Source organism: Triticum urartu, chromosome 3A (genome assembly GCF_056163025.1).
Source record: "Triticum urartu cultivar PI428250 chromosome 3A, HENAU_Tu73, whole genome shotgun sequence".
Lineage (NCBI taxonomy): Eukaryota > Viridiplantae > Streptophyta > Magnoliopsida > Poales > Poaceae > Triticum > Triticum urartu.
The window spans coordinates 685,932,986-685,960,493 of NC_141875.1; the positions used below are offsets into that span (position 1 = coordinate 685,932,986).

At 43.4% G+C, this 27,508-nt stretch overlaps 1 protein-coding gene across 1 annotated transcript; it reads left to right on the forward strand.

Annotated features, from left to right (window-relative positions):
- The first annotated feature begins 1,446 nt into the window (after positions 1–1,446).
- Positions 1,447–4,466, forward strand: LOC125545965 (nascent polypeptide-associated complex subunit alpha-like protein 1). The gene is made up of 4 exons (XM_048710032.2): positions 1,447–1,623; positions 2,627–2,714; positions 3,620–3,744; positions 3,839–4,466. Exons 1-4 carry the CDS (start codon positions 1,573–1,575, stop codon positions 4,172–4,174), a joined length of 600 nt encoding a protein of 199 aa, XP_048565989.2. The 5' UTR covers positions 1,447–1,572; the 3' UTR covers positions 4,175–4,466.
- Positions 4,467–27,508: the final 23,042 nt, after the last annotated feature.

The following is a 27,508-nucleotide window of genomic DNA, read 5'->3' on the forward strand; positions in this document are numbered from 1 at the left end:
TTCACATGTATTCAAAAGTTATAACGTGTTTTCGAAATTCATCAGGTTCAACATGTTTTAGAATATGTTCATCGAGTATTAAAAAATTGCTGTGTAAAATTCTCCTTAACATTCTACAAAGACGGTTGACATGTTTTGATACATTTCTAGAATTTAATATTATTAAACAGTAATTTTCATATATGTTGAATAATTTCAAAAAATACAATGTTTCCAATTTTTTTTTATAATTTTGTATTTCGTAAATACAATGAAGAAACACAATAATTGTGTTTGCTTCTGGTCCGGAATGAAGATATATAAATCTACACACTAATCTAAAATATTTATTGAAAATTTTAAACCCACTTAAATGTTTGAAACAGTTAATTTTACCTCTTTAAAGTACACAATGAAAAAAAAATACACAGTAACTGAGATAATTATTGTATTTTTTTATATGGGAAAATTTGCGTGTCATAAAACTAAACAGGAAGTTGGAAAAAAATAAAAAAATGGAACTGACCGGTTATGCATCAGAAAAATTGCAAAGCACCACGTGGAATTGGTCTACATAATTTTATAGCTATTACCTGCACGTACTGGATAGTTTGCCTGCGTGGGCAGATCGTGACATTTGGTAACCTGGAAGTGCAAGTTAGAAAGACCGCCATGCAGATTTTTTTCGTATTATTTCTCTCTAGCATACACTGGTTTTTAGGGCTTTCCTACATGACTAAGCAAAATAAAAGCGATGTTTCTGCAAAATAATTCCTCCCCGCACGTATCCACTTACATGTGGGGCACTGCCATGCTGACACTTCACGTGGGCAGGGCGTATGTTTGAATACGGAAGGAGGCACCGTATTTGATGACTGAACAAGTTTGGGCATGAGTCAACTTTAGGTACCAAACTGACCGCGCATGACAAGTTTAGGCACCTCCGCTGTATTTAACTCGCACAGATGTACGAAGGTCGTCCTAAGTGCATGCGATCCACTGATTACGTGTGAGAATGTGTAGTTCAAAACTTATACTCGCAAGAATAAGATTAACCGTATGCTTTGTTATTCACATTTGGATATGTTTGTATACACCAAATATTTTTTATGTGCATGTTTAACATTTTTCGAATGCAATACTAACATTTAAAAAATGTAAAGTATTTTAAAAAAATATATATATATATATACATATATTGAGAAAATTTCTAAATTTAAATAAAATAGAAAAAAAGTGAATAAAAACGGAAGGAAAAACAAAAACAAAAAAAAGCAACATGACGTCAGCAGATGAGCCACTGGACTCGCATTGGGCAACATTGCAAAGATGGGCTAAGGAAACGGGTTCCACCCATAATCCCAAATGCCCAAACGGCACGGTCTTGGCCCAGTCCACGCCCACGGCCCACCGTGAAGACCACCAGAGCGCACCAAAACCCCACAGGAGTCAAGCCGGTCTCTTGTCTTCCTCCTCCCTTGGTCGCAGTCTCTCTTCGCTCCTCCGCTCTCCGTCTCACCAAAAAAAAAAAAAAATCCCCCCTAGCTAGGGTTTTACTTTCCCCTCCGCCAAGCTTTTACCCCCCCCCCCACCATGACCCCCGCCGAGCTGCTCCGCGCCCAGCTCGAGGAGCACAACATCGAGGTGATCCTCCCTCCATTCCGACCCCCCTCCCCTGACTCCTCCCCGATTTTGCGCCGCGTCGACCGAAATTTTCTTCGCCTCCCATGCCTGCTCGGGCCCTGGATCGGCGCGTTCCGTTGCGGTGTTGGCGTTAGGGCGCTAGATCTCGTCCGTCGATGTCGCCTAGGTCGCACAGCTTTGGTCGGAGAGAGCTGTGCCGTGGCCAGCCTGAGGGTACTTGTTGCGCGTCTGTCCAACTTTCTGCGTGTGCTCTGATTTTTCGCGGAGGAGCAGGCGAGGCCTGGCCTCCATGAACCTCCGCCGTGGTAGCTGTTAGGGGCCTTGTGCGGAAATCGTGCTTGCTTGCGCTCCTACGAGTTTAATTTCAGGGGTTGGTAATGCCATCCTTTGGTCTTTCTTGTTTTACAGATTGTGGGCTGTGACTTGTTTGCCAGTTGCCCTTGTTATGTACGGTTTGTGTTTCCCTTTCTGGGAGATCTGTAGTGTTGCAAACTGAAATGCAACTGCTTTGTCTTATGGATACAATTCTGAAAGGAATTTTAAGCGAGCATGGATAAATCAGTCACCTTTGGCGAATTGCTACAGTGGAAATGCGACTTTGTTTGTTAATTAGCTTTGGAAATCAGTTGAGATCTGACTACCATGTGTGTAATTGTGTATGCTTATATGATATCTGGCATATTTCCTGTACCAACAATATGAATTTGTGAGCGTAGCTTCTGTTGTCAATGCAGACAACTGTTCCTTGTAATGTACATACTCTTCCTCTTTTTTGCTTTTGGGTTTCATTCCTGTTTACCTTGTGCTGATGCTACTTAGTATGTGCTCACATCTTCATGCTGGAAAGATAACACTGTGGGCAGACCGTTTACCGTTTTTTCATTTCTGAATACGGCTAACTCTGCTTCCCCCCATCTGCATATCCTCTGTTCTGAGGGAGTGCTGCTTAGTGTTTAATACTTCGACGTTCAAATAATATGATATTTGTACTGCACACTCTCAGGGAGATGAGCCTATCGTTGAGGATGATGATGATGACGATGAGGACGATGATGAGGATGAGGATGAAAAAGATGACGATGACGTTGCGGGTATGATGAAATTCTGCAGTTCCTTCTATTTAGTTCAAGTAAATACTTAGTTAAAGATAAGCCCATTTCTTATTGTAATGCTGCCCTTCTAAGTTCTAACATAAATATAAACATCTGAAGTCATTGCCCATACCCAAATTTTAAACTAAACGTTGCGTATTCAACTCCTGAATCAATGGCTTATTTTATTTCTATTGGGCTAATTTTTGGCATTTACATAATACAGAAATTGTTTCTGATCTGTTCCTCAATGAAACAAACTCTGTACTTACCTATTTTGGTTCACTTTGACCTGTTTTTTATTTGAAGATTAGACACTGACCAGTTTGTACTCTCTAATATTCTGTTCTTTCTGTACTATCACTATGCCTTTGTGGTTTATATTCTCAATTCTTTGGAACCGTATCATATTCACTTATTCCTAAATTATTTAGCTCTGTACTGAGGTGGCACCTTGTATCAATTTCAACCTGGATTAACATGTACATGAATGTTCAGCTATAGCATTTAGTTTGTTAGGAGCAAATCATGAATGTAAAATCTTGCTTTTGCAAGTCTAATCTTGGTAGGTGATCTATTTCAATGCATTTAGTATGAAATGTTGCTGGAATTTCCATTAACCATTATGTGAGTAGCTAATCCTTAGTATCTTACCCTAAGAGGGACATCTTGTTCAAATTCAAAAATTGATAATGTGTACCAAGAAGACTTAATCGCTGTCACAGTTTCTGTTCAGTCTTGTTTGAGAAGTTGTTTGTTGTACTGTTATATGAATGTTACACTTGCCATTTCCAATGATTACAGATAATAATTCATGAAGTGAACTATGTCTTAGGTTGTAGAGTTCTGGTCTTGTGCAAAATGTTGAAAATCTGACATTATGCGTCTGTGCTTTCTGTGTCTAGGAGTTGATGCTAGTGGAAGATCTAGGCAGAGTAGGAGCGAGAAGAAGAGCAGGAAAGCCATGGAGAAGCTTGGCATGAAGGCCATTACTGGTGTGAGCCGTGTAACTATCAAGAAGAACAAGAGCGTGAGCATCTTTGCCCCTTCATGCCATTGTGCCCTGTAGCATAATTATATGCTGTTGGTTGTTGCATTTTCTTAACTTCTCCACACAATTGCAGGTTTTGTTTGTCCTCTCCAAGCCAGATGTCTTCAAGAGCTCAAACTCAGATACCTACGTCATGTTCGGGGAGGCCAAGATTGAGGACCTGAGCACTCAGCTGCATTCACAAGCGGCGGAGCAGTTCAAGGCGCCGAGCCCGAGCAGCGTCATCTCGAAGGGCGAGCCGTCCATGGCAGCAGCCCATGACGACGAGGAGGTTGATGAGACTGGTGTTGACAAGAAGGACGTTGAGCTCGTGATGACGCAGGCCTCCGTGCCGAGGTCCAGGGCTGTGAAGGCACTCAAGGCTGCGGGCGGTGACATCGTCAGTGCCATCATGGAGTTGACTAACTAGGTAGGTGCCCAAAGGTGGAATTGTGTCCTGATAATAGGGTCTTGGATAGCAAAGCAGTCTTTTGGTATGCCATCTTGAATGTTGCAGTTGCGGGATTGGAGGTTCTGTCTCTCTGTTGAAACTAGCACTGGGATGTAGGTTTCGTTGGCGTTTTAAACATCTGATGATCACAAACTGCGCTTGCTCTTTATGGGAAATATCTGATTGGACTGTGCCAAATTTTGCTACAACTGCATGCCAATCTGTTTTGATACAATATGTTTGTTCTAGTTAGCTTTTGAATTTTATTCCAGACTACAGCCACTGAGATTTTGAGATGAATTTCCTGTTTGTTTGGCCACATGGATCAAAATAAGTGGGCTCCTTCGTCTTGTGATAGAGCCGGAGTCTGTCGTTGTTGTGGTGCAGCTTTGCGGGTGAGGATTTGCTGTCGCTTATCAAAGTCCTGGCTTATGTTTGGATCTTGACCGAAGTGCAGCTTATCAAAGTTCTGTGCTATGACCAAAACATGGATTTATAAATGGATAGTAGCCAAGTTTTCGTCATAATAATACCTTTTTGTGAACCCTAATTCGTGTTTCTACCAATGTTCTAACTTAACAGGTAACAACATTTCAACCAAATTTCTGGCTAGCTAGTGTTTGGTCCGACGGATTCGTTGTTTTTCCTTTTCAGTTTCGATGCTGAGTTGTGATTGTATTACTCGTAAAAAGGAAGTATTGTGCTGGTTGCCTGCCTGCTTTTCGTGGTGTGTTCTTGCCCTTTCCCTCTGTCCATTCGTCTTGCCTCTGCGACCCTCTCTCAATCTCCACTGCCCCCGTCTTGTGTGCACGCCCACCGTGCTTCTGTCTACCTTACGCACCCTCCACCAGTCGTTGGCCAGGAGCGGCACTGTGATTCGAGCGACCAATGATGCATTGTCCTGTGGGTAGCTACACTCCGTGTCGGCATCCCCCCCCCCCCCCCCGCTCGCTTATTGTAAAAATCTAGGTCTCGATTTTGATTGCACACAAACCCTAGGCCTACGCGAGGCGTGGTTGCAGTTGAGCGGGAAGATGGGCAAAAAAATGGTTCATCCAGTTTGTACACCTTGAAATTTCTGGTTCAGTTCGAGTTTCTGTATGTGGCTATATGGCTATGGAGTGGTTTTGACACACTGTCATCTCCTGCGTGAGTACATTAGCGTTGCCCATGCCTTTTCTCCTCGCAAATACGAAATCTTTTTCCTTGGCTACGACACATATGATTCTTTGAAATGATGTGTTTCCATATGCCTCCCATTCATATGTCAGAAAGGATTACATTGATCCAACCCATCGTTTATTGTTACCGCACTTACTCGCTCGAGAACCTCGACCCTGTTCGTGTTTGTTTGGCTACTAGCACTATCCTAATAACATAGTTCGAGGTAGAAGGATGCGCCCTTTATAAGTGCCTATCATACTTACACAAAGGAAAGGTTGGTGAGCACATTAACTATCCATCCATTAATTTTATGTCCATGTCCTGGAGTCTGCTTCATACCCGAGCCTTAATTTCAGTGGCAGGTGGCCTTCAAGGTTGCAAATGACATGCCATCAATGTTTGCACTGACATAATAGTCTAATGCATTCTTTCTTGTTTGTAGCCTCTGTTTTGCTTCGTAAATCTTATCCCTATGTCATTTAACTCCAAGCTGGAATCAACACCATCTTGCACAATAGAAAATCTTAACATCATGGTGCTTGCTCGGTCAAACTTGAAGTTAATATTTGTCGTATGATGAGGGTCTAGAGTCTTCAGTCATGTCATCTTGTTTTTAGGGTCGCCATCGGTGTAACATATTTTTATAGAAAGAAACAAAAAGTTTTTACAAGAAGCTCACCCCTATTACCGTCAATAGGCTGGAGCACGGACACACTAATTACTCTCTAAATTTGACTCCCCACCTCCTTGGCTAACTTCTATCGCTGAAATCAATCCAATATATGGGAGTGAGGTATCCTCATTGGCCCGCTGATGCATATTACCAACCACTCAACCGTCGATCTGTTTCCAAGGAATCCATGCAACCGAGATCACGAGCATGTCACAACCTTTTCTGCTAATATTGGGTAACAAACCTCTCGATCGAAGCCACCAATGTTCAAGAGTTTCATCAGTGTTTGGTGAAATGGTTGAAGGGAACACTTGTATCAAGCATGCTTACCTGATTTCTCATCCTGAATTGGAGTTTTTGTTCGTGTTCATTTTAAACTACTGGCATGTAAGGTTTTTGAGGTCTCTTAACGTCTAACCTTGTATTCTAGTGTAAATGTAAATACGCTGTTTCATACCTTTACATTTAAAAAAAATGCATGTTGCATTGCTCCTCCACATGTTTGAAAATATCATTTTACCTTTTGAATTTCTTCCCAACTACAACTCTTGTAGACTACAAGAGTTGTAGTATGCTGAGACAACTTTTTAGTACCCTCCCCCTTCAAAATCATAAATTTTGCAGAATACTTGATCATCATATATTTATTTTTATTTTGAAAATTTACATAGAATGATAGGAAAATTGAGGATTTGCTCTGGCTAGTCTTTGAAGAGTCAAGGAGCTTCCTAATCTGCATCTATGGTGACATGATTGTGGGGAGCGGATGCCCACACTCTTTTTATCTCTCTCCCCCAGTCATACACCCCCTTTTAGCAACATAACTCCTCTAATGGTTTGTTCCACTCGTCTCAATATTGGGCTACTATTTCGTAGTGGCTCGGAAATGTGTGAAGTTGAGCTGTTTCTACACCCTTGTAGATTGTCGTAGGTGATGTTCTCTTACTCTCTCTCGAGCCTCAACTCCATTCAATTTTGTTTGGGTGCTAGTACTATCCTGATAAGATAGGCAGGACGCTACATAGGTAGTGCATCCTTTATAAGGGTGGATCATACTTACGTCTACAATGTTGGTGAGCGTGTTAGCTATCCATCCATTAACCGCATAAAAAAATATTAACAGGTAAAATTGAAAATCTCAATGTTAAGGTGCCTCAAGTTGATGGTTCTGCATGTAATGAAAACAGGGGAGAGCTATCTTTTAAATGATATAGCGAAGCAAAAAAATAAGTTAGTGATTGTTGATGGCCAATGAGGTGTCGGTGTCGCTGGCGGGTGTGACACCAGAGTGTTGGGGTGAGTCTAGTCGCCGCGGTTCCGCGCTACTTGGGGTACGCTGCAGCTTTGTTCCAAATTTTATCTCCAAATGAAATGCTTGCCACTCTGTGTTCGACATAGTATGTAATTCTACCTTTTTGGTTTTTTCAGAGTGACGTTTTTGATCCTTTTGTGTAATGTTGCTAGCATGGCCATGCCAACTTGCCAATCAAGTTCATTTTTGACATTACCCCTCAAGCAGTGCCTTGTGAGAGGATGCACCCTGAGATGAGAGAGAGAGAACTAATGTTCCAAATAGTGTTTCTGATGGCACGGCCAAAGAAAACATAGCGGGGGCGTGGAGGAGTAGCTGCAAAGCTGCCTGTATGGAGTGGCGGTTCAGCTTTCAGCTTTTAGTTTCTCGCTCCCAACTGCCTGTATTTTTCTCAGGTTCTAAACCCTTGGTTTTGACTCCGAATTTGTGTGGACTAGATGTTATGTGTGAGATTAACGCGGTATGCACTTGAGGTCAGGGCTGAGGAGATAGAGAGGCAAACATTGATCCATTTTGTACACCATAAACTTCTATTGTTTTTCCTTTAATTCTCTATGCACCTTGATCATGGTGCTAGTTTTGATCTGATATGCACTGCTCTATTCCGCTGGTCCGCTGGTCCCTCTGCTGTCAACTCAAATTTAAGTTGCCTTCCGTCTTATAGGAAATCCATGGAGTTCAGCTTTCTGTACGGCCTCTCCACTTGTGGCGGATGAGGTGCTTACACATGCCTCCCATTCACATCAGATTGCAGTGCTTTAACCCATTGTAATTTTCATCGCTTTCTCTCTCTCTCTAGATCCACGACCCTGTTCATGTTTGTTTGGCTATTATCACAATCCTGCCAACATAGTAGGTAAGGGGATAGATGACCAAGACTACATATATATTTGCTAAGGTGTGTCATGCTTACACGAGGGAAGGTTGGTGAGCTTATTAATTAAGACCTTTTACAGTGCATCTAGTCGATATGGGCCAACACAGTTCAGGTAGTATATGAAGGCGACAGGGGCCTTTTGGGCAGCTGTTAAAACTCTCGCAGCCATGTGTGCGGAGTGGGAGACTTTGCAAGCTACAGCTCGTATCTCATGCGGTGTTGCTGAGTACCGGCCGGTGGGTAGCGGGCGATCCATCTACATAGTGTAGTAGCGCTAGGTGAGGTTGCATGGGGAGGTCAATCGATCTGTCCGTCGTCACGTCGTCATGGGCAATCGACATTTCCTTCCCTTTCACCTTGCTCGCTCCATCTTTCGCTCATTATCATCCCACGAACGAAGCATAATATTGTACGTAGTGTTGATGTATCTTTACGGTAGATAAATCGGTTAGTTATTTGCACGTCACATTGTTCATTGTATCTTTTCACAGCTGGTTTTGTTCGTTTGTTCTTGGTCGGAGTCCGTCTTGGCATTTGCACGACAGTGGCAGGATGATGTGACACGATAAGCCGTCGTATTATCACTTATGAGATCAAATCTGTTCAGAGACAACGCTGACACGGCGGCCCGCACCTGGCACCGCCTCTTTCTGACCTAGTCGCATAGCAACGCCTCACCGGATGGTGGCGGTGCAACACGAGGACTTGCGGCAGCGGGCCTGGAGATGCTAGCGAGAGGGCAAACACGACAATGCAGCGGGACGGCAAATGCCCGGTCGGGCTACTTTGATTCATGTTTATTTTCATGACGCGAAAGGACAAATCTACAGGTCTAACCGAACCAGAGTCCCGCATTTGCCTAATATTACACAAGTCATAATTTCCTCTTCTAGATGGAGGTTTGGCCACATGTGTGCACCTGCTCCATTGTCTGCATCTTGATCTCAACCTTAACATTGAGTTGCCAAGCTAGTGGGGAATGATGCTTTCGGAGCTTGTACCAAAGACCAGAGTCATGCTCAACACTATAGCCTCATGTTCGGGTTTTCGTTCTTTCTTCGTTATATATTTCTTTCTTTGTTTATTTCTTGGTTTTTTTGCTTTTCTTTTTGTTTCTTTGCCATTTTTATTGGGTTTTTAAACACATGTTTACTCTTTTTCTTAGTACACATATTTTCAGAGTACACATTAAAACATTTTTCTGATAACATTAGTCATTTTTCAAATACATGATGTACATTTTTCTAACACAGTATAGACATAGACGCTCATGCATACGCACATACGCCCACCCCTGCAAACACAACATGCATGTTTTTCCTTTATTCATATTTTTTTTTGCAAATTCATATATTTCAAAACATAAAAAAATCCTTAACTTAAAAAAAGTTTGTACAATGTAAAACATTTGTTTGCTTAATTAAAAAAATCATGATTTCGAAAACAGTTCATGAATTTGAGAAGTGTTAACAGATTTAAGAGTTCAAAAATTTGGAAGAAGTTCATAATTTCTTATACAAAGTTCATTGGGTTTGAATAAGGTCAAAATTTGAAAAAAGATAAAATTTTAGGGAAAAAGTGTTTGAAAACATCATATAAATAAGAAAGTTCAGAAATTTTAAAGAAGTTCAAATTTTGGAAAAAAACGTTCATGTTTTTGGTAAAACATTCAGGAATTTGAGAAAATTTCACGGATTCAAAAAAAATATTGAATTAAAAAAATGTTCTTGAAGTTGGTTAAAGTTCTCCAATTTAAAAAGAAAAAAGAGAGAAGTAAAAAAAGAAGGAAGCCGAAAATACCTTGCGAAAATTTGGCAATAAACAAACCCGAAAACTAGCCCAGAAACCAAAAGATTCCCAAAACCGATACCGGGATGATGTTATGGGCCGGTCCATTTAGCTACCAATGGAAACACAGGTAGGCAGCAATTAGCAAAATAATTATAACTAGCACAGTAGGCGCTAATTAGTGAAATCACTAGTTAAAGAGTATCCCTTACAAAGGTCATTTCCATCTTTTCAAGTTGCGACAAGTGGCGCACTAATTTATCGCAAACTGGGTGTTTTCTTTTTTATTTGTTTATTCAAAATGTTTTATCTCTTAAATCGTGCGTCCAAATTCTGAACCGTTTTCACTATTGGATTTCTTGTGTCGAGATCTTCAAAACTAGATCCATGTTAATAGATTTTGATGAACTTTTTTCCATAAAAACCCTGGAAAAACAGGACTAAAAACCCTAACCGGAAGCACCCCCCCCCCCCCCCCCACTTTTTCCCTTTTCGGAGAGATGCAACTGTGCCTCTCACAAACACACCTGTGCCCTCGCGGAAGAAAATAAAATAAAACACATTTTATTTTTATTTTTTGAGTCTGTCGCGAGAAGCAAACTTGTGCCTCCACGAGAAGCAAATTTGTGCTTCTCGCGGAAGCAAAAAGAAAAAGAAAACACATTTTCTTTCTTTCTTGAGAGGCATGGCTGAACCTCTCACAAAAGAAAATTATGTGCCTCCATGAGAAGCAAATATGTGTCTCCCATGGAAGAAAAGAAAACTAAAATACATTTTTCTCATTTTCACGAGGAACAGTTGTGCCTCTCGCGGAAACAAACCCGTGCATCCACCAGAAACAAATCTGCGTCTCTCACAAAAAACGCGTTTTTTCGTGCAATGCAATTTCTAGATCGGCAAGATGTGCCTAGAGAACTGTCTGAACATTTCCAAATCAGTTCGAACCAACAGAGTCTAAGCCCTCTAACCCTAAAAAACAGACTTTAGGCCCTCGTGCGAAAAGCACGGTTTAGGCCCAGTCTACACTCACGCGACCAACACACAAGTCAAGCGGGTCTCTTCCCTTCCTTCGCCCGTCACAGTCTCTCTTGGCCTTCTCCTCTCCCTCTCCCAACTCCCTCCTAGCTAGGGTTTACTTTCCCCTCTGCCAAGCTTTTACCCACGAGCGATCCACCATGACGGCCGCTGAGCTGCAGGCGGGGCTGCTCCACGCCCAACTCGAGGACCACAAGATCGAGGTGATCCTCCATTCCACCCCCTAGCCACCGCCATTTCCCATCTCATCTTCATAGCCGCCGCCACCATCACCGCAACCATCCATAGCCAAGTTAGTCATAGGTGTAACCAGTGTATCGCATCCGACAACTAGTGTAAGACATATTACCTATCAATCATTCATCTTTATGTCGTCTTCAAGAAGTTCATCTTGTGATCCAATAGTCATGTGTGAGGAATTCAGTAAGGCAATGGGTTTAGGCACAGCCTTGCAACCCGATGTATTTGTGCCAAGGATCGTTGGAATGAGTTTATATGTTTGATGTTGGGACGAATGAGGTGTAGTCATTAGACTCCAAAGGCTTTTATCTAAATGTTTATTCCTAATAATCGAGGCAACCCCGTGTGGCGGTAAGGGCCATCGGATGAACAACTGACTCTTGATGCGCGCCACACACCGGTCAAGACGTACTTTGGACACACTGTTGGAAATATGCCCTAGAGGCAATAATAAATTGGTTATTATTATATTTCCTTGTTCATGATAATCGTTTATTATCCATGCTATAATTGTATTGATAGGAAACTCAGATACATGTGTGGATACATAGACAACACCATGTCCCTAGTGAGCCTCTAGTTGACTAGCTCGTTGATCAATAGATGGTTACGGTTTCCTGACCATGGACATTGGATGTCGTTGATAACGGGATCACATCATTAGGAGAATGATGTGATGGACAAGACCCAATCCTAAGCCTAGCACAAAGATCGTATAGTTCGTATGCTAAAGCTTTTCTAATGTCAAGTATCATTTCCTTAGACCATGAGATTGTGCAACTCCCGGATACCGTAGGAATGCTTTGGGTGTATCAAACGTCACAACGTAACTGGGTGACTATAAAGGTGCATTACGGGTATCTCCGAAAGTGTCTGTTGGGTTGGCACGAATCGAGACTGGGATTTGTCACTCCGTGTAAACGGAGAGGTATCTCTGGGCCCACTCGGTAGGACATCATCATATGCGCAATGTGACCAAAGAGTTGATCACGGGATGATGTGTTACGGAACGAGTAAAGAGACTTGCCGGTAACGAGATTGAACAAGGTATATGGATACCGACGATCGAATCTCGGGCAAGTAACATACCGATAGACAAAGGGAATTGTATGCGGGATTGATTAAAGTCCTTGACATCGTGGTTCATCCGATGAGATCATCGTGGAACATGTGGGAGCCATCATGGGTATCCAGATCCCGCTGTTGGTTATTGACCGGAGAGTCATCTCGGTCATGTCTGCATGTCTCCCGAACCCGTAGGGTCTACACACTTAAGGTTCGGTGACGCTAGAGTTATAGAGATATTAGTATGCGGTAACCCGAAAGTTGTTCGGAGTCCCAGATGAGATCCCGGACGTCACGAGGAGTTCCGGAATGGTCCGGAGGTAAAGAATTATATATAGGAAGTGCTATTTCGGCCATCGGGACAAGTTTCGGGGTCACCGGTATTGTACCGGGACCACCGGAAGGGTCCCGGGGGTCCACCGGGTGGGGCCACCTGCCCCGGGGGGCCACATGGGCTGTAGGGGGTGTGCCTTGGCCTATATGGGCCAAGGGCACCAGCCCAAGAGGCCCATGCGCCAAGAGAGAAAAAAAGGGGGAGAGTCCTAAAGGGGGAAGGCACCTCCGAGGTGCCTTGGGGAGGATGGACTCCTCCCCACCCTTGGCCGCACCCTTCCTTGGAGGAAGGGGCAAGGGCTGCGCCTCCCCCTCTCCCTTGGCCCTATATATAGTGGGGAAAAAGGAGGAGCAAACCAATCTAAGGCCTGGCGCCTCCCTCTCCCTCCCGTGACACATCTCCCTCCTCCCGCAGCGCTTAGCGAAGCCCTGTTGGAATCCCGCTACTTCCACCACGCCGTCGTGCTGCTGGATCTCCATCAACCTCTCCCTCCTCCTTGCTGGATCAAGGCATGGGAGACGTCTCCGTTCCATACGTGTGTTGAACGCGGAGGTGCCGTCCGTTCGGCGCTAGGATCATCGGTGATTTGAATCACGACGAGTACGACTTCATCAACCCCGTTCTCTTGAACGCTTCCGCACGCGATCTACAAGGGTATGTAGATCCACTCCTCCCTCGTTGCTAGTCTCTCCATAGATAGATCTTGGTGACACGTAGGAAAATTTTGAATTTATGCTACGTTCCCCGACAGTGGCATCAGAGCTAGGTCTATTGCGTAGATTCTATGCACGAGTAGAACACAAAGTAGTTGTGGGCGTTGATTTTGTTCAATATGCTTGCCGTTACTAGTCTTATCTTGATTCGGCGGCATCGTGGGATGAAGCGGCCCGGACCAACCTTACACGTACTCTTACGTGAGACCGGTTCCACCGACAAACATGCACTAGTTGCATAAGGTGGCTAGCGGGTGTCTGTCTCTCCTACTTTAGTCGGATCGGATTCGATGAAAAGGGTCCTTATGAAGGGTAAATAGCAATTGGCATATCACGTTGTGGTTTTGCGTAGGTAAGAAACGTTCTTGCTAGAAACCCATAGCAGCCACGTAAAACATGCAAACAACAATTAGAGGACGTCTAACTTGTTTTTGCAGGGTATGCTATGTGATGTGATATGGCCAAAAGGATGTGATGAATGATATATGTAATGTATGAGATTGATCATGTTCTTGTAATAGATGATCATGGAGCCCCAAGATGGAGATCAAAGGAGCTACATGATATTGGCCATATCATGTCACTATTTGATTGCATATGATGTTTATCATGTTATGCATCTTGTTTACTTAGTATGACGGTAGTAAATAAGATGATCCCTCATTAAAATTTCAAGAAGTGTTCTCCCCTAACTGTGCACCGTTGCTACAGTTCGTCGCTTCGAAGCATCACGTGTTAATCGGGTGTGATAGATCCTTTCGTTCACATACAACGGGTGTAAGCAAGATTTACACATGCAAAAACACTTAGGGTTAACTTGACGAGCCTAGCATGTGAAGACATGGCCTCGGAACACAGAGACCGAAAGGTCGAGCATGAGTCGTATAGAAGATACGATCAACATGAAGATGTTCACCGACGTTGACTAGTCCGTCTCACGTGTTAATCGGACACGGCCTAGTTCACTCGGATCATGTAATCACTTAGATGACTAGAGGGATGTCTATCTGAGTGGGAGTTCATAAGATGAACTTAATTATCCTGAACATAGTCAAAAGGATTTTGCAAATTATGTCGTAGCTCACGCTATAGTTCTACTTTTTAGTTATGTTCCTAGAGAAAATTTAGTTGAAAGTTGATAGTAGCAATTATGCGGACTAGGTCCGTAAACTGAGGATTGTCCTCATTGCTTCTTAAGAAGGCTTATGTCCTTAATGCACCGCTCAGTGTGCTGAACCTCGAACGTTGTCTGTGGATGTTGTGAACATCTGACATACACGTTTTGATAACTACATGATAGTTCAGTTAAACGGTTTAGAGTTGAGGCACCAAAGACGTTTTGAAACGTCACGAAACATATGAGATGTTTTGAGGGCTGAAATTGGAATTTCAGGCTCGTGCCCACGTCAAGAGGTATAAGACCTCCGACGATTTTCTTAACCTGCAAACTAAGGAGAAAAGCTCAATTGTTGAGCTTGTGCTCAGATTGTCTGAGTACAACAATCATTTGAATCAAGTGGGAGTTGATCTTCCAGATGAGATAGTGCTGGTTCTCCGAAGTCATTACCACCAAGCTGCTAGAGCTTCGTGATGAACTATAATATATCGAGGACATATATGATGATCCTTGAGATATTCGCAATGTTTGACACCGCAAAAGTAGAAATAAAGAAGGAGCATCAATTGTTGATGGTTGGTGAAACCACTAGTTTCAAGAAGGGCAAGGGCAAGAAGGGATACTTCATGAAACGGCAAATCAGCTGCTGCTCTAGTGAAGAAACCCAAGGTTGAACCCAAACCCGAGACTGAGTGCTTCTGTAATAAAGGGAACAGCCACTGGAGCAGAATTACCCTAGATACTTGGTAGATTAGAAGGCTGGCAAGGTCGATAGAAGTATATTGGATATACATTATGTTAATGTGTACTTTACTAGTACTCCTAGTAGCACCAGGGTATTAGATACCGGTTCAGTTGCTAAGTGTTAGTAACTCGAAATAAAAGCTACGAAATAAACGGAGACTAGCTAAAGGTGAGCTGACGATATGTGTTGGAAGTGTTTCCAATGTTGATATGATCAAGCAACGCACGCTCCCTCTACCATCGAGATTGGTGTTAAACCTAAATAATTGTTATTTGGTGTTTGCGTTAAGCATAGACATGATTGGATTATGCCTATCGCAATACGGTTATTCATTTAAGGAGAATAATGGTTACTCTGTTTATTTGAATAATACCTTCAATGGTCTTACACCTAAAATGAATGGTTTATTGAATCTCGATCATAGTGATACACATGTTCATGCCAAAAGATAGCAATTATAGTACCACCTACTTGTGGCACTGCCACGTAAGTCATATCGGTATAAAACGCATGAAGAAGCTCCATGTTGATGGATCTTTGGGCTCACTCATTTTTGAAAAGTTTGAGACATGCGAACCATGTCTATTGGTGTATATGCATGAAGAAACTCCATGCAAATGGACCGTTTGAACTCACTTGATTTTGAATCACTTGAGACATGCAAATCATGCCACATGGGCAAGATGACTGAAAGCCTCGTTTCCAGTAAAATGGAACTAGAAAGCAACTTGTTGGAAGTAATACATTTTGATGTGTGCAATCCAATGAGTGCTGAGGCATGTAGTGGATATCATTATGTTCTTACTTCACAGATGATTTGAGTAGATGTTGAGTATATTTACTTGATGAATCACGAGTCTGAATTATTGAAAGGTTCAAGTAAGTTCAGGGTGAAGTTGAAAGATCGTCGTAACAAGAGGATAAAAGATCTATGATATGATCATAGAGTTGAATCTGAATTGCGAGTTTGGCACGGAATTAAGACATTTTGGAAATTGTTTCACAACTAATACAGCCTGGAACACCATAGTGTGATGGTGTGTCCGAACATCATAACTGCACCCTATTGGATATGATGCATACCATGATGTCTCTTATCGAATTACCACAATAGTTTATGGGTTAGGCATTAGAGACAACCACATTCACTTTAAATAGGGCACCACGTAATTCCGATGAGATGACACCGTATGAACTATGGTTTAGAGAAACCTAAGCTGTCATTTCTTAAAAGTTTGGGGCTGCGGCGCTTATGTGGAAAAGTTTCAGGCCAATAAGCTCGAACCCAAAGCGGATAAATGCATCTTCATAGGACACCCAAAACAGTTGGGTATACCTCCTGTCTCAGATCCGAAAGCAATAAGGGATTGTTTCTAGAATCGGGTCCTTTCTCGAGGAAAAGTTTCTCTCGAAGGAATTGAGTGGGAGGATGGTGGAGACTTGATGAGGTCATTGAACCGTCACTTCGACTAGTGTACAGCAGGGCACAAAGAGTTGTTCCTGTGGCACCTACACCAATTGAAGTGGAAGCTTATGATAGTGATCATGAAACTTCAGATCAAGTCACTACCAAACCTCGTGGGATGACAAGGATGCGTACTACTTCAGAGTGGTACGTAATCATGTCTTGGAAGTCATGTTGCTAGACAACAATGAACCTACGAGCTATGGAGAAGTGATGGTGGGCCCGGATTCCGATAAATGGCTCGAGGCCATATAATCCGAGAGAGGATCCATATATGAAAACAAAGTGTAGACTTTGGAAGAACTACTTGATGGTCGTAAGGCTGTTAGGTACGTATGGATTTTAAAAGGAAGACGGACAATGTCACCATTAAGAAAGCTCGACTTGTCGTTAAGATGTTTTCCGACAAGTTCAAGGAGTTGACTACAGTGAGAATTTCTCACTCGTAGCGATGCTAAGAGTCTGTTGGAATTATATTAGCGATTACTGCATTATTTATGAAATTCTGTAGATAGGATGTCAAAACATTGTTTCCTCGACGATTTTCTTGAGGAAAGGTTGTATGTGATACAACCGGAAGGTTTTGTCAATCCTGAAAGATGCTGATAAGTATGCAAAAGCTTCAGCAATCCTTCTAAGGACTGGAGTAAGCATCTCGGAGTTGGAATGTATGCTTTGATGAGATGATCAAAGATTTTGGGTTTATACAAAGTTTATGAGAAACTTGTATTTCCAAAGAAGTGAGTGGGAGCACTATAGAATTTCCGATGAGTATGTGTTGTTAACATGTTGTTGATCGGAAATGATGTAGAATTTCTGGAAAGCATATAGGGTTATTTGGAAAGTGTTTTCAATGGAAAACCTGGATTAAGCTACTTGAGCATTGAGCATCAAGATCTATAAGGATAGATCAAAACGCTTAATGGTACTTTCAAATAAGCACATACCTTGACATGATCTTGAAGTTGTTCAAGATGGATCAGTCAAAGAAGGAGTTCTTGCCTGAGTTATAAGGTATGAAGTTAAGACTTAAAGCTCGACCACGGCAGAATAGAGAGATAGGACGAAGGTCGTTCCCTATGCTTAAGACGTAGGCTCTACAGTATGCTATGCTGTGTACCGCACCTGAAGTGTGCCTTGCCATGAGTCAGTCAAGGGGTACAAGAGTGATCCAAGAATGGATCACGGGACAACGGTCAAAGTTATCCTTAGTAACTAGTGGACTAAGGAATTTTCTCGATTATGGAGGTGGTAAAAGAGTTCGTCGTAAATGGTTACGTCGATGCAAGCTTAACACCTATCCGGATAGCTCTGAGTAGAGATACCGGATGCATATAATGGAGCAACAATTTAGAATAGCTCCAAGCAGAACAGTTATTTGGATTAGCTCCAAATGGAACGTGGTAGCTACATCTAGGAGATGACATAGAGATTTGTAAAGCACACACGGATCTGAAAGGTTCAGACCCGTTGACTAAAACCTCTCTCACAAGCAACATGATCAAACCTAAAACTCATTGAGTGTTAATCACATAGTGATGTGAACTAGACTACTGACTCTAGTAAACTCTTGGGTGTTAGTCACATGGCGATGTGACCTGTGAGTGTTAATCACATGGCGATGTGAACTAGATTATTGACTCTAGTGCAAGTGGGAGACTGTTGGAAATATGCCCTAGAGGCAATAATAAATTGGTTATTATTATATTTCCTTGTTCATGATAATCGTTTATTATCCATGCTATAATTGTATTGATAGGAAACTCAGATACATGTGTGGATACATAGACAACACCATGTCCCTAGTGAGCCTCTAGTTGACTAGCTTGTTGATCAATAGATGGTTACGGTTTCCTGACCATGGACATTGGATGTCGTTGATAACGGGATCACATCATTAGGAGAATGATGTGATGGACAAGACCCAATCCTAAGCCTAGCACAAAGATCGTATAGTTCGTATGCTAAAGCTTTTCTAATGTCAAGTATCATTTCCTTAGACCATGAGATTGTGCAACTCCCGGATACCGTAGGAATTCTTTGGGTGTATCAAACGTCACAACGTAACTGGGTGACTATAAAGGTGCATTACGGGTATCTCCGAAAGTGTCTGTTGGGTTGGCACGAATCGAGACTGGGATTTGTCACTCCGTGTAAACGGAGAGGTATCTCTGGGCCCACTCGGTAGGACATCATCATATGCGCAATGTGACCAAAGAGTTGATCACGGGATGATGTGTTACGGAACGAGTAAAGAGACTTGCCGGTAACGAGATTGAACAAGGTATATGGATACCGACGATCGAATCTCGGGCAAGTAACATACCGATAGACAAAGGGAATTGTATGCGGGATTGATTAAAGTCCTTGACATCGTGGTTCATCCGATGAGATCATCTTGGAACATGTGGGAGCCATCATGGGTATCCAGATCCCGCTGTTGGTTATTGACCGGAGAGTCATCTCGGTCATGTCTGCATGTCTCCCGAACTCGTAGGGTCTACACACTTAAGGTTCGGTGACGCTAGAGTTATAGAGATATTAGTATGCGGTAACCCGAAAGTTGTTCGGAGTCCCGGATGAGATCCCGGACGTCACGAGGAGTTACGGAATGGTCCGGAGGTAAAGAATTATATATAGGAAGTGCTATTTCGGCCATCGGGACAAGTTTCGGGGTCACCGGTATTGTACCGGGACCACCGGAAGGGTCCCGGGGGTCCACCGGGTGGGGCCACCTGCCCCGGGGGGCCACATGGGCTGTAGGGGGTGTGCCTTGGCCTATATGGGCCAAGGGCACCAGCCCAAGAGGCCCATGCGCCAAGAGAGAAAAAAAAGGGGGAGAGTCCTAAAGGGGGAAGGCACCTCCGAGGTGCCTTGGGGAGGATGGACTCCTCCCCACCCTTGGCCGCACCCTTCCTTGGAGGAAGGGGCGAGGGCTGCGCCTCCCCCTCTCCCTTGGCCCTATATATAGTGGGGAAAAAGGAGGAGCAAACCAATCTAAGGCCTGGAGCCTCCCTCTCCCTCCCGTGACACATCTCCCTCCTCCCGCAGCGCTTAGCGAAGCCCTGTTGGAATCCCGCTACTTCCACCACGCCGTCGTGCTGCTGGATCTCCATCAACCTCTCCCTCCTCCTTGCTGGATCAAGGCATGGGAGACGTCTCCGTTCCGTACGTGTGTTGAACGCGGAGGTGCCGTCCGTTCGGCGCTAGGATCATCGGTGATTTGAATCACGACGAGTACGACTTCATCAACCCCGTTCTCTTGAACGCTTCCGCGCGCGATCTACAAGGGTATGTAGATCCACTCCTCCCTCGTTGCTAGTCTCTCCATAGATAGATCTTGGTGACACGTAGGAAAATTTTGAATTTATGCTACGTTCCCCGACAACCCCCATATCTTCATGTCACAAGCACATCATAGAGGTTTTCTTCCAGAGCACGGTTTAATATAATTAAGATCCCCAGCACAAATATAAAGGTTGTGGGAGTAAGACCTATACCCATGCCATTTTTAAATACTAGTGTTTACACCCAAAATATTCTTAAAAGATCCATTTGATAAACTGGAATCTAAGTTGTTAGCAATAACTTATCAGAATCTTTGACGTAGTGCACATCGTCTCGTGGGTTCAATAACCGAGGCTCACTCCTTACGGAAAATGTACAGGAACCTTCTACAATCCGCACTGGATCTCAAGGGCATAATGTACTGCAGGGAGGCACTTCCTACATGTGGAGACTATATGAGCGACTCTGTCAGTCTTTTCTTGTTCGGTTCTGGCCCTCTCACATCTTCCCTCTCTCTGCCCATTCGTCTCGCCTCCAGCGGCTCGGCGAGCCAGGCACCGCGCCCCCCTCGTGACCAGTGATGCGGAGGCCTTCGACGATGTATAATCCCCAAGTCCCTGGTCTCCTCCTTGGCCCTCTCGCTTCTGTACTATCTAGGTCCTACCCTAGGTCCTTGTGAGGTGTGGGTTGCTGTTGAAGCTGGTTGAGGAGCAAAAGAGGCAAAATTTGATCCAGTTTTTTAACACGGAGAAATTCCTCTTCATACACCTTTTTCAGTTACTTCATGGTCTATAGTACCGATACCTTATCTCCTCCGCAAGTACATTACTATCGTCCCTAACTCCAATCCTCACAAATACTAGATATTTGTATTCTTCTACGCCCATATGTTTTTCTAGAGATGGTGTGTTTCCATATGCATCCCATTCATATCTCATAGCGGATTGCATTGACCCAACCCATCTTTATTGTCACTCCACTATCTCTCTAGGGAGCCTTGACCTTGTTGTGTTTATTTGGGTACTTGTACTAACCTCATAACATAATTAGAGGCTATGAGGAGAATACAGAGAGTAGTGCATCCTTATAAGGTCCAATCATGCTTACACTTATGTATGTTGGTGGGTGCATTAGCTAGCCATCCATTACGATTGGGACCAAGCCCTAGAATCTGCTTCGTATCTGAACCTTTATTTATCTTTCTCCCAAGAGGTTTGGCTGCACATTTGTGCTCCGTTGCATTGTCCCCGATCACCCTAGCCTCTACACTCAATACTCATTTGCCAAGCTTTTGGGAGATGGTGCATTCGGAGCCAGCACTAAAATACATAACCACGCTGAACGTTATAGGAGCAAAATGTTGGAATATTCGGTGACAATACCTCCCACTCCTTAGATTCGCATGTGGCATCCAAGATTACAAATGACATGTCACCCTTGTTTTCATTGATAGAATAGCCTAGTGCTTTGTTTCTTCTTTGTAGCCTATGTTCTCATTTTTCAATCCCTGCTAGGTTATAATGCTTATCCCTAGGTTAATTAACTTTAAACTGAAATCAACATACCATCTAGCACAATAGAAAATACAAAAGAAGAAAGAAGTTGGCGAGAAGAGACGACTAGGAACAAAGCCCCCGCTCTCGCCCAGCCCTCGCCAAATAACCCCTGCCATAGGCCACTCTGGCCTATGACGAGCACCATCCTCGCCGCTTACCACTCCGACACCAAAGACTACAGCCTCCACCCACTCCACTTCCCCTCACCCACCACGTAGCCATGCCCCTCTTGGATCGCAAATTCAATGTTGGCCAGTCCTTCATGGACTGCATCCAGCGCAATCTCCATCTCCCAATCAACTACTAGGTTGGAGAAGGACTCATAGAATTCTTCCTTGTCACAAAATTGAAAAGATATAAGATAAGACTCACCAAGGAATCAATTGGTGCAATTCTCCCAGCATTTTTTTTGAGAATCACCAGGGGGGAGTTCCCCACCTGAATATATTACTCAAACGGCTGCAGAAGCAGCGAGTATAGAATTACAACAGCACGGTGCAGCGTGCAGAGAGGAACGAACGCCACGAGAAGACATCCTCCTTGTCACCCAAGTCGAGACAGTGTGACCAAAGTTCTAGGTCAGAGATCAAGTTTCTAATTGTTATTACAGAACGTTGATCGATTTTTCTAAACAGCATGTCGTTACACGCTGCCCAAATCTTGCAGAGTAGAGCGAGGAGGATGAAGGACCAATCATTCTTGGGTAGGTGTTGTGGCAGCGGGGTGTCCCAAAGCTCATTGAGGTCGTCAGACGAGGGCAGGAAGCCTACTCGTTGCCAAATCCTATTGACAAGAGGACATGTGATGAAGATGCGAGTGGAGTCTTCAGGTGATGTAGCACAGCGAGGGCATAGGTTGGAGGAGATTATACGCTTATGGGCTAGGTTCACTCCAGTGTTGAGGCGATCTTTGAAAAGAAGCCAAGCAAAAATCTTGATCTTGCGAGGAACCTTGGTGCCCCAGATGAGGGGGGCAAAGAGATCCGTGTCTGGCTTGGTCATGAGTGTGCCGTATGCTTTCTTGGTGGAGAAGTCATGCCCCTGGAGTAGGAAACGTTGATCTTCCTCAGTCGACGGCGTGAAGTCCTGCAAAACAGCCAAAAGCGAAGCAAGCTCTCGTTCTGCTGTTAGAGAGAGACGATTACGGAGGTTGGCTTCGATACCGAATCGCAGAATGTTAGCTACTTTAACCAGTTGTAGGATGGAGTGCGAGAAGAGGTGCGGGAAGGTGGTAGCTAGGAGTTTTGGTGTGAGCCATGTATCCATCCAGAAGTATGTGTGTGTGCCACTGTTGGTGAGTACAAAGGTAATTGACTGGAGGGTTGGAATCTGCTGGGTTATCATGCGGCATAAGAAGGAGGTTTAGGGGGCCGACGAGACAAGGGCGTTTGGGTGTTGGAGGTCTAGCCAGTCTAACCAAGGTGACTGGACAGAGGAGAGTGCTTTGACGGCAAACTTCATTAAGAGACAGTTGTTTTGAACGTGTAGGTTTTTGAGCCCTAAACCACCGAATTTTTTTAGGCGAGCAAACGTTTTTCCACGCAATCAGGCACTGAGCACCCGAGCAGGCATCTTCACCAGCCCAGAACTCCTTAGAGAGTCGATGACTTTGAGGGCCTTTTTTGGGATACGGAATACAGACATGAAGTATGTAAGGAGGGAGTCGAGGACCGCGGATATGAGGATGAGTCGATCGCCTTTGTCCAAAAGTTTTGCACGCCAACCAGTTAGTAATTTCCAAGATCGGGTGATCAAGGGGGCGAACGCATTGGAGGGGGGCTTGGTGGGGGAAAGGGGGAGTCCTAGGTAAGTTTGAGGGAAGGGAGCGCGCGAGCACCCCATGGCGAGAGCAGCAGCATCAGCTATGTTTTCATCTGTGTGTAGGGTGGCCATGGTGGTTTTGGAGAAGTTGATGGTGAGGCCGGTAGCTTGCGCAAAGTTATTTAGGATTTTTTTGAGGGTTGTGGCAGCAAGGGGGGAGGCGGCTGCGATAATAAGTGTATCATCGGCGTATTAGAGAATGGTGGGTGGCAGGTGGGTAAAGATGGGGTAGTGGAGGAGATCTGGCTCGGAGTTTTGGATGATGAAATGCTGAAGTAGATCGGCGACGATGAGGAACATGTAGGGCGAGGCTGGGTAGCCCTGCCGCAGGCCTTTCTTGCATTGTATCCAGTGGCCGGGAACGCCATTTAGGAGGACAACAGTTTCGCCTGTGTGTAAGATGTTTTGAATCCAAGAGCGAAAGGTTTGAGAGAAGCTGCGGGCATCCAAGATCCTGTCGAGGGCAGGCCAGGCGACAGAATCAAATGCCTTCCTGAAATCGAGTTTGAAAACCATGGTTGGTTTTTTGCGGGAGTGGCAAGAGCTGATTAGGTCGGCCGCAAAGACGTAATTTTCGGCAATATTCCTACCGGTGATGAACCCTGTTTGGTTCCCATGAACTAGGCTAGGAATGAGAGCTTTGAGGCGCAAAGTAATGGCTTTGGCAAAGGCTTTTAGGGGCAGTTTTGTAGGGAGATTGGTCGAAAGGCATCGGGTGAAGAGGTGGCTGCGTTCTTTGGGAGGAGGACGATGTGGGCATGATTTAAGCATTCTATATCTGCTACACCTTGGTGGAGTTGTTGGAAAAAGGGCAGAATTGCATGTTTTATAGAGGCCCAAAAGGACCTGTAGAAGGAGGGGCCGAAGCCATCTGGCCTAGGGCTTGCTCGGGGGTTCATTTGGAAGAAAGCCAACTTAATTTCGTCTTCGGAGAATGGCACATCAAGGGCATGTAGCCCGGGCACGTATTGAGGATAAAGGGAATTGAGGTCGAAAGCCCAGGAAGTCGTGGCAGGAGAGCCTATGAGTGAGACGAAAAAGTCCCGTAGGATTTCAGCTTTGTGGGGATGGGAGGTGAAAACCGTGCCATCGCGTGTGAGGGAAAAGATTTTGTTTTTCCTAAGACATTGAGAGGCAGACATGTGGAAGAATTTGGAGTTTTCACCGCCGTGGATTGCTCCAGAGACTTTGGCACACCATTCCCAGCATTCTTTGGAGGTCGTTTTTCTTTGTTTGATGTTTCACAACTACAAACTTGGACTTCTAAATTCTTAGTTTCTTCAAAGGAAGTTGGTTTCGCCATCTACAACGGAGATAGTATTTGCGATCCCTGAATTTAACCTCAGATTTTGGGTTTGTGGAAATGGAGGTCCCAGTTGGATTCGCGAATATAGTTGACATTTCTAGGAGCAAGATCAAGAATGGACTCTGGTTATTCATTCTCTTGCTAAAAAAATCCTATGGTGAACCTATTAGATCTCCTCGATCCTATCCATTGCATCAAATTATTAGATCTCCTTCGTCCCAGGACCATGATCCACCTAGATTGCAAACCAGATTTGTCTTTGGTCAAATTTCCTATCCGAATCGCAATCGAAAACCTTGGAAACCGGCCAACCAATGTTACAATCCTTCAGAACAGACCACATCAGTGTGATGATGATGTCTTTATCATATTTGAGAAGAATAACAGATCGGTCTGAACTTGATAAATTTAACTCCCAATAGTGAATCTTGGCTGCTAGTAGACTAGTAGTTGATTTTCCTTTTGATAACAAATCCATAGTTGAACTGGCTCATTTCGTGCATAGCTTTGGGAATCTCCTTCTGTAGGACAGAGGCAAAGTACTAGGGTTGTACTTGTTAAAATCAGAGTAGCAAAGTTATCTGATATTCTAGCTAGTCTAGTTATTAGAGAGAGGTATGATTTTTAGTGACACATGGACGTGCCCTTTATTTATCGTGCAAGAAGAAATGATGGGTGGTGATCCACCAGAGGAATTAAGGAGACACAAAAGCTCAAGCTTGGGGATGCGCAGGGTACCCCAAGATAATATTTCAAGAAGTCTCAAGCGTCTAAGCTTGGGGATGCCCCGGTTGGCATCCCACCTTTCTTCTTCAACAACTATCGGTTAGTTACGGTTGATCCTAAGTTTTTGCTTCTTCACATGATGTTTGCTACTCTTAGAATGTCATTTTCTTTTGCTTTGCTTGCTGTTTGTATAAAATACCAAGATCTGAAATTATTAAATGTTAGAGAGTCTTCACATAGTTGCATAATTATTCAACTACTCATTGATCTTCACTTATATCTTTCGGAGTAGTTTGTTGTTGCTCTAGTACTCCACTTATATCGTTTAGAGCATGGTGGTAGTTTTATTTTGAATAAATAGATGAACTCTCACGCTTCACTTAGATTATTTTGAGAGTCTTAAATAGCATGGTAATTTGCTTAAAATCCTAATATGCTAGGTATACAAGATTAATAATAAAATTCTCTTATGAGTGTGTTGAATACTAAGAGAAGTTTGATACTTGATGATTGTTTTGAGATATGAGGATGGTAATATTAGAGTCATGCTAGTTGAGTAGTTGTGAATTTGAGAAATACTTGTGTTGAAGTTTGTGATTCCCGTAGCATGCACGTATGGTGAACCGTTATGTGATGAAGTCAGAGCATGATTTATTTATTGATTGCCTTCCTTATGAGTGGCGGTCGAGGACGAGCGATGGTCTTTTCCTACCAATCTATCCCCCTAGGAGCATGCATGTAGTACTTTGTTTCGATAACTAATAGATTTCTGCAATAAGTATGTGAGTTCTTTATGACTAATGTTGAGTCCATGGATTATACGCACTCTCACCCTTCCACCATTGCTAGCCTCTCTAGTACCGCGCAACTTTCGCCGGTACCATAAACCCACCATATACCTTCCTCAAAACAGCCACCATACCTACCTATTATGGCATTTCCATAGCCATTCCGAGATATATTGCCATGCAACTTTCCACCGTTCCGTTTATTATGACACACTCCATCATTGTCACATTGCTTAGCATGATCATGTAGTTGACATAGTATTTGTGGCAAAGCCACTGTTCATAATACTTTCATACTTGTCACTCATGAGTCATTGCATATCCCGGTACACCGCCGGAGGCATTCATATAGAGTCATATCTTGTTCTAAGTATCGAGTTGTAATTCTTGAGTTGTAAGTAAATAAAAGTGTGATGATTATCATTATTAGAGCATTGTCCCAGTGGGGAAAGGATGATGGAGACTATGATTCCCCCATAAGTCGGGATGAGACTCCGGACGAAAATAAATAAATAAAAGAGGCCAAAGAAGCCCAAATAAAAAAAGAGGCCATAAAAAAGAGAAGGCCCAAATAAAAAAATAAAAATTAAAAAAAATGAGAGAAAAAGAGAGAAGGGGCAATGCTACTATCCTTTTACCACACTTGTGCTTCAAAGTAGCACCATGATGTTCATGATAGAGAGTCTCCTATGTTGTCACTTTCATATACTAGTGGGAATCTTTCATTATAGAACTTGGCTTGTATATTCCAATGATGGGTTTCCTCAAAATGCCCTAGGTCTTCATGAGCAAGTGAGTTGGATGCACACCCACTAGTTTCTTTTGTTGAGCTTTCATACACTTATAGCTCTAGTGCATCCGTTGCATGGCAATCCCTACTCACTCACATTGATATCTATTGATGGGCATCTCCATAGCCCGTTGATACGCCTAGTTTATGTGAAACTATCTTCTCCCTTTTTGTCTTCTCCACAACCACCACTCTATTCCATATATAGTGCTATCTCCATGGCTCACGCTCATGTATTGCGTGAAGATTGAAAAAGTTTGAGAACATTAGAAGTATGAAAAAATTGCTTGGCTTGTCATCGGGGTTGTGCAAGATTTAAATATTTTGTGTGGTGAAGATAGATCATAGCCAGACTATATGATTTTTAGGGATAACTTTCTTTGGCCATGTTATTTTGAGAAGACATGATTGCTTAGTTAATATGCTTGAAGTATTATTATTTTTATGTCAATATTAAACTTTTGTCTTGAATCTTTCGGATCTGAATATTCATGCCACAATTAAGAAGAAT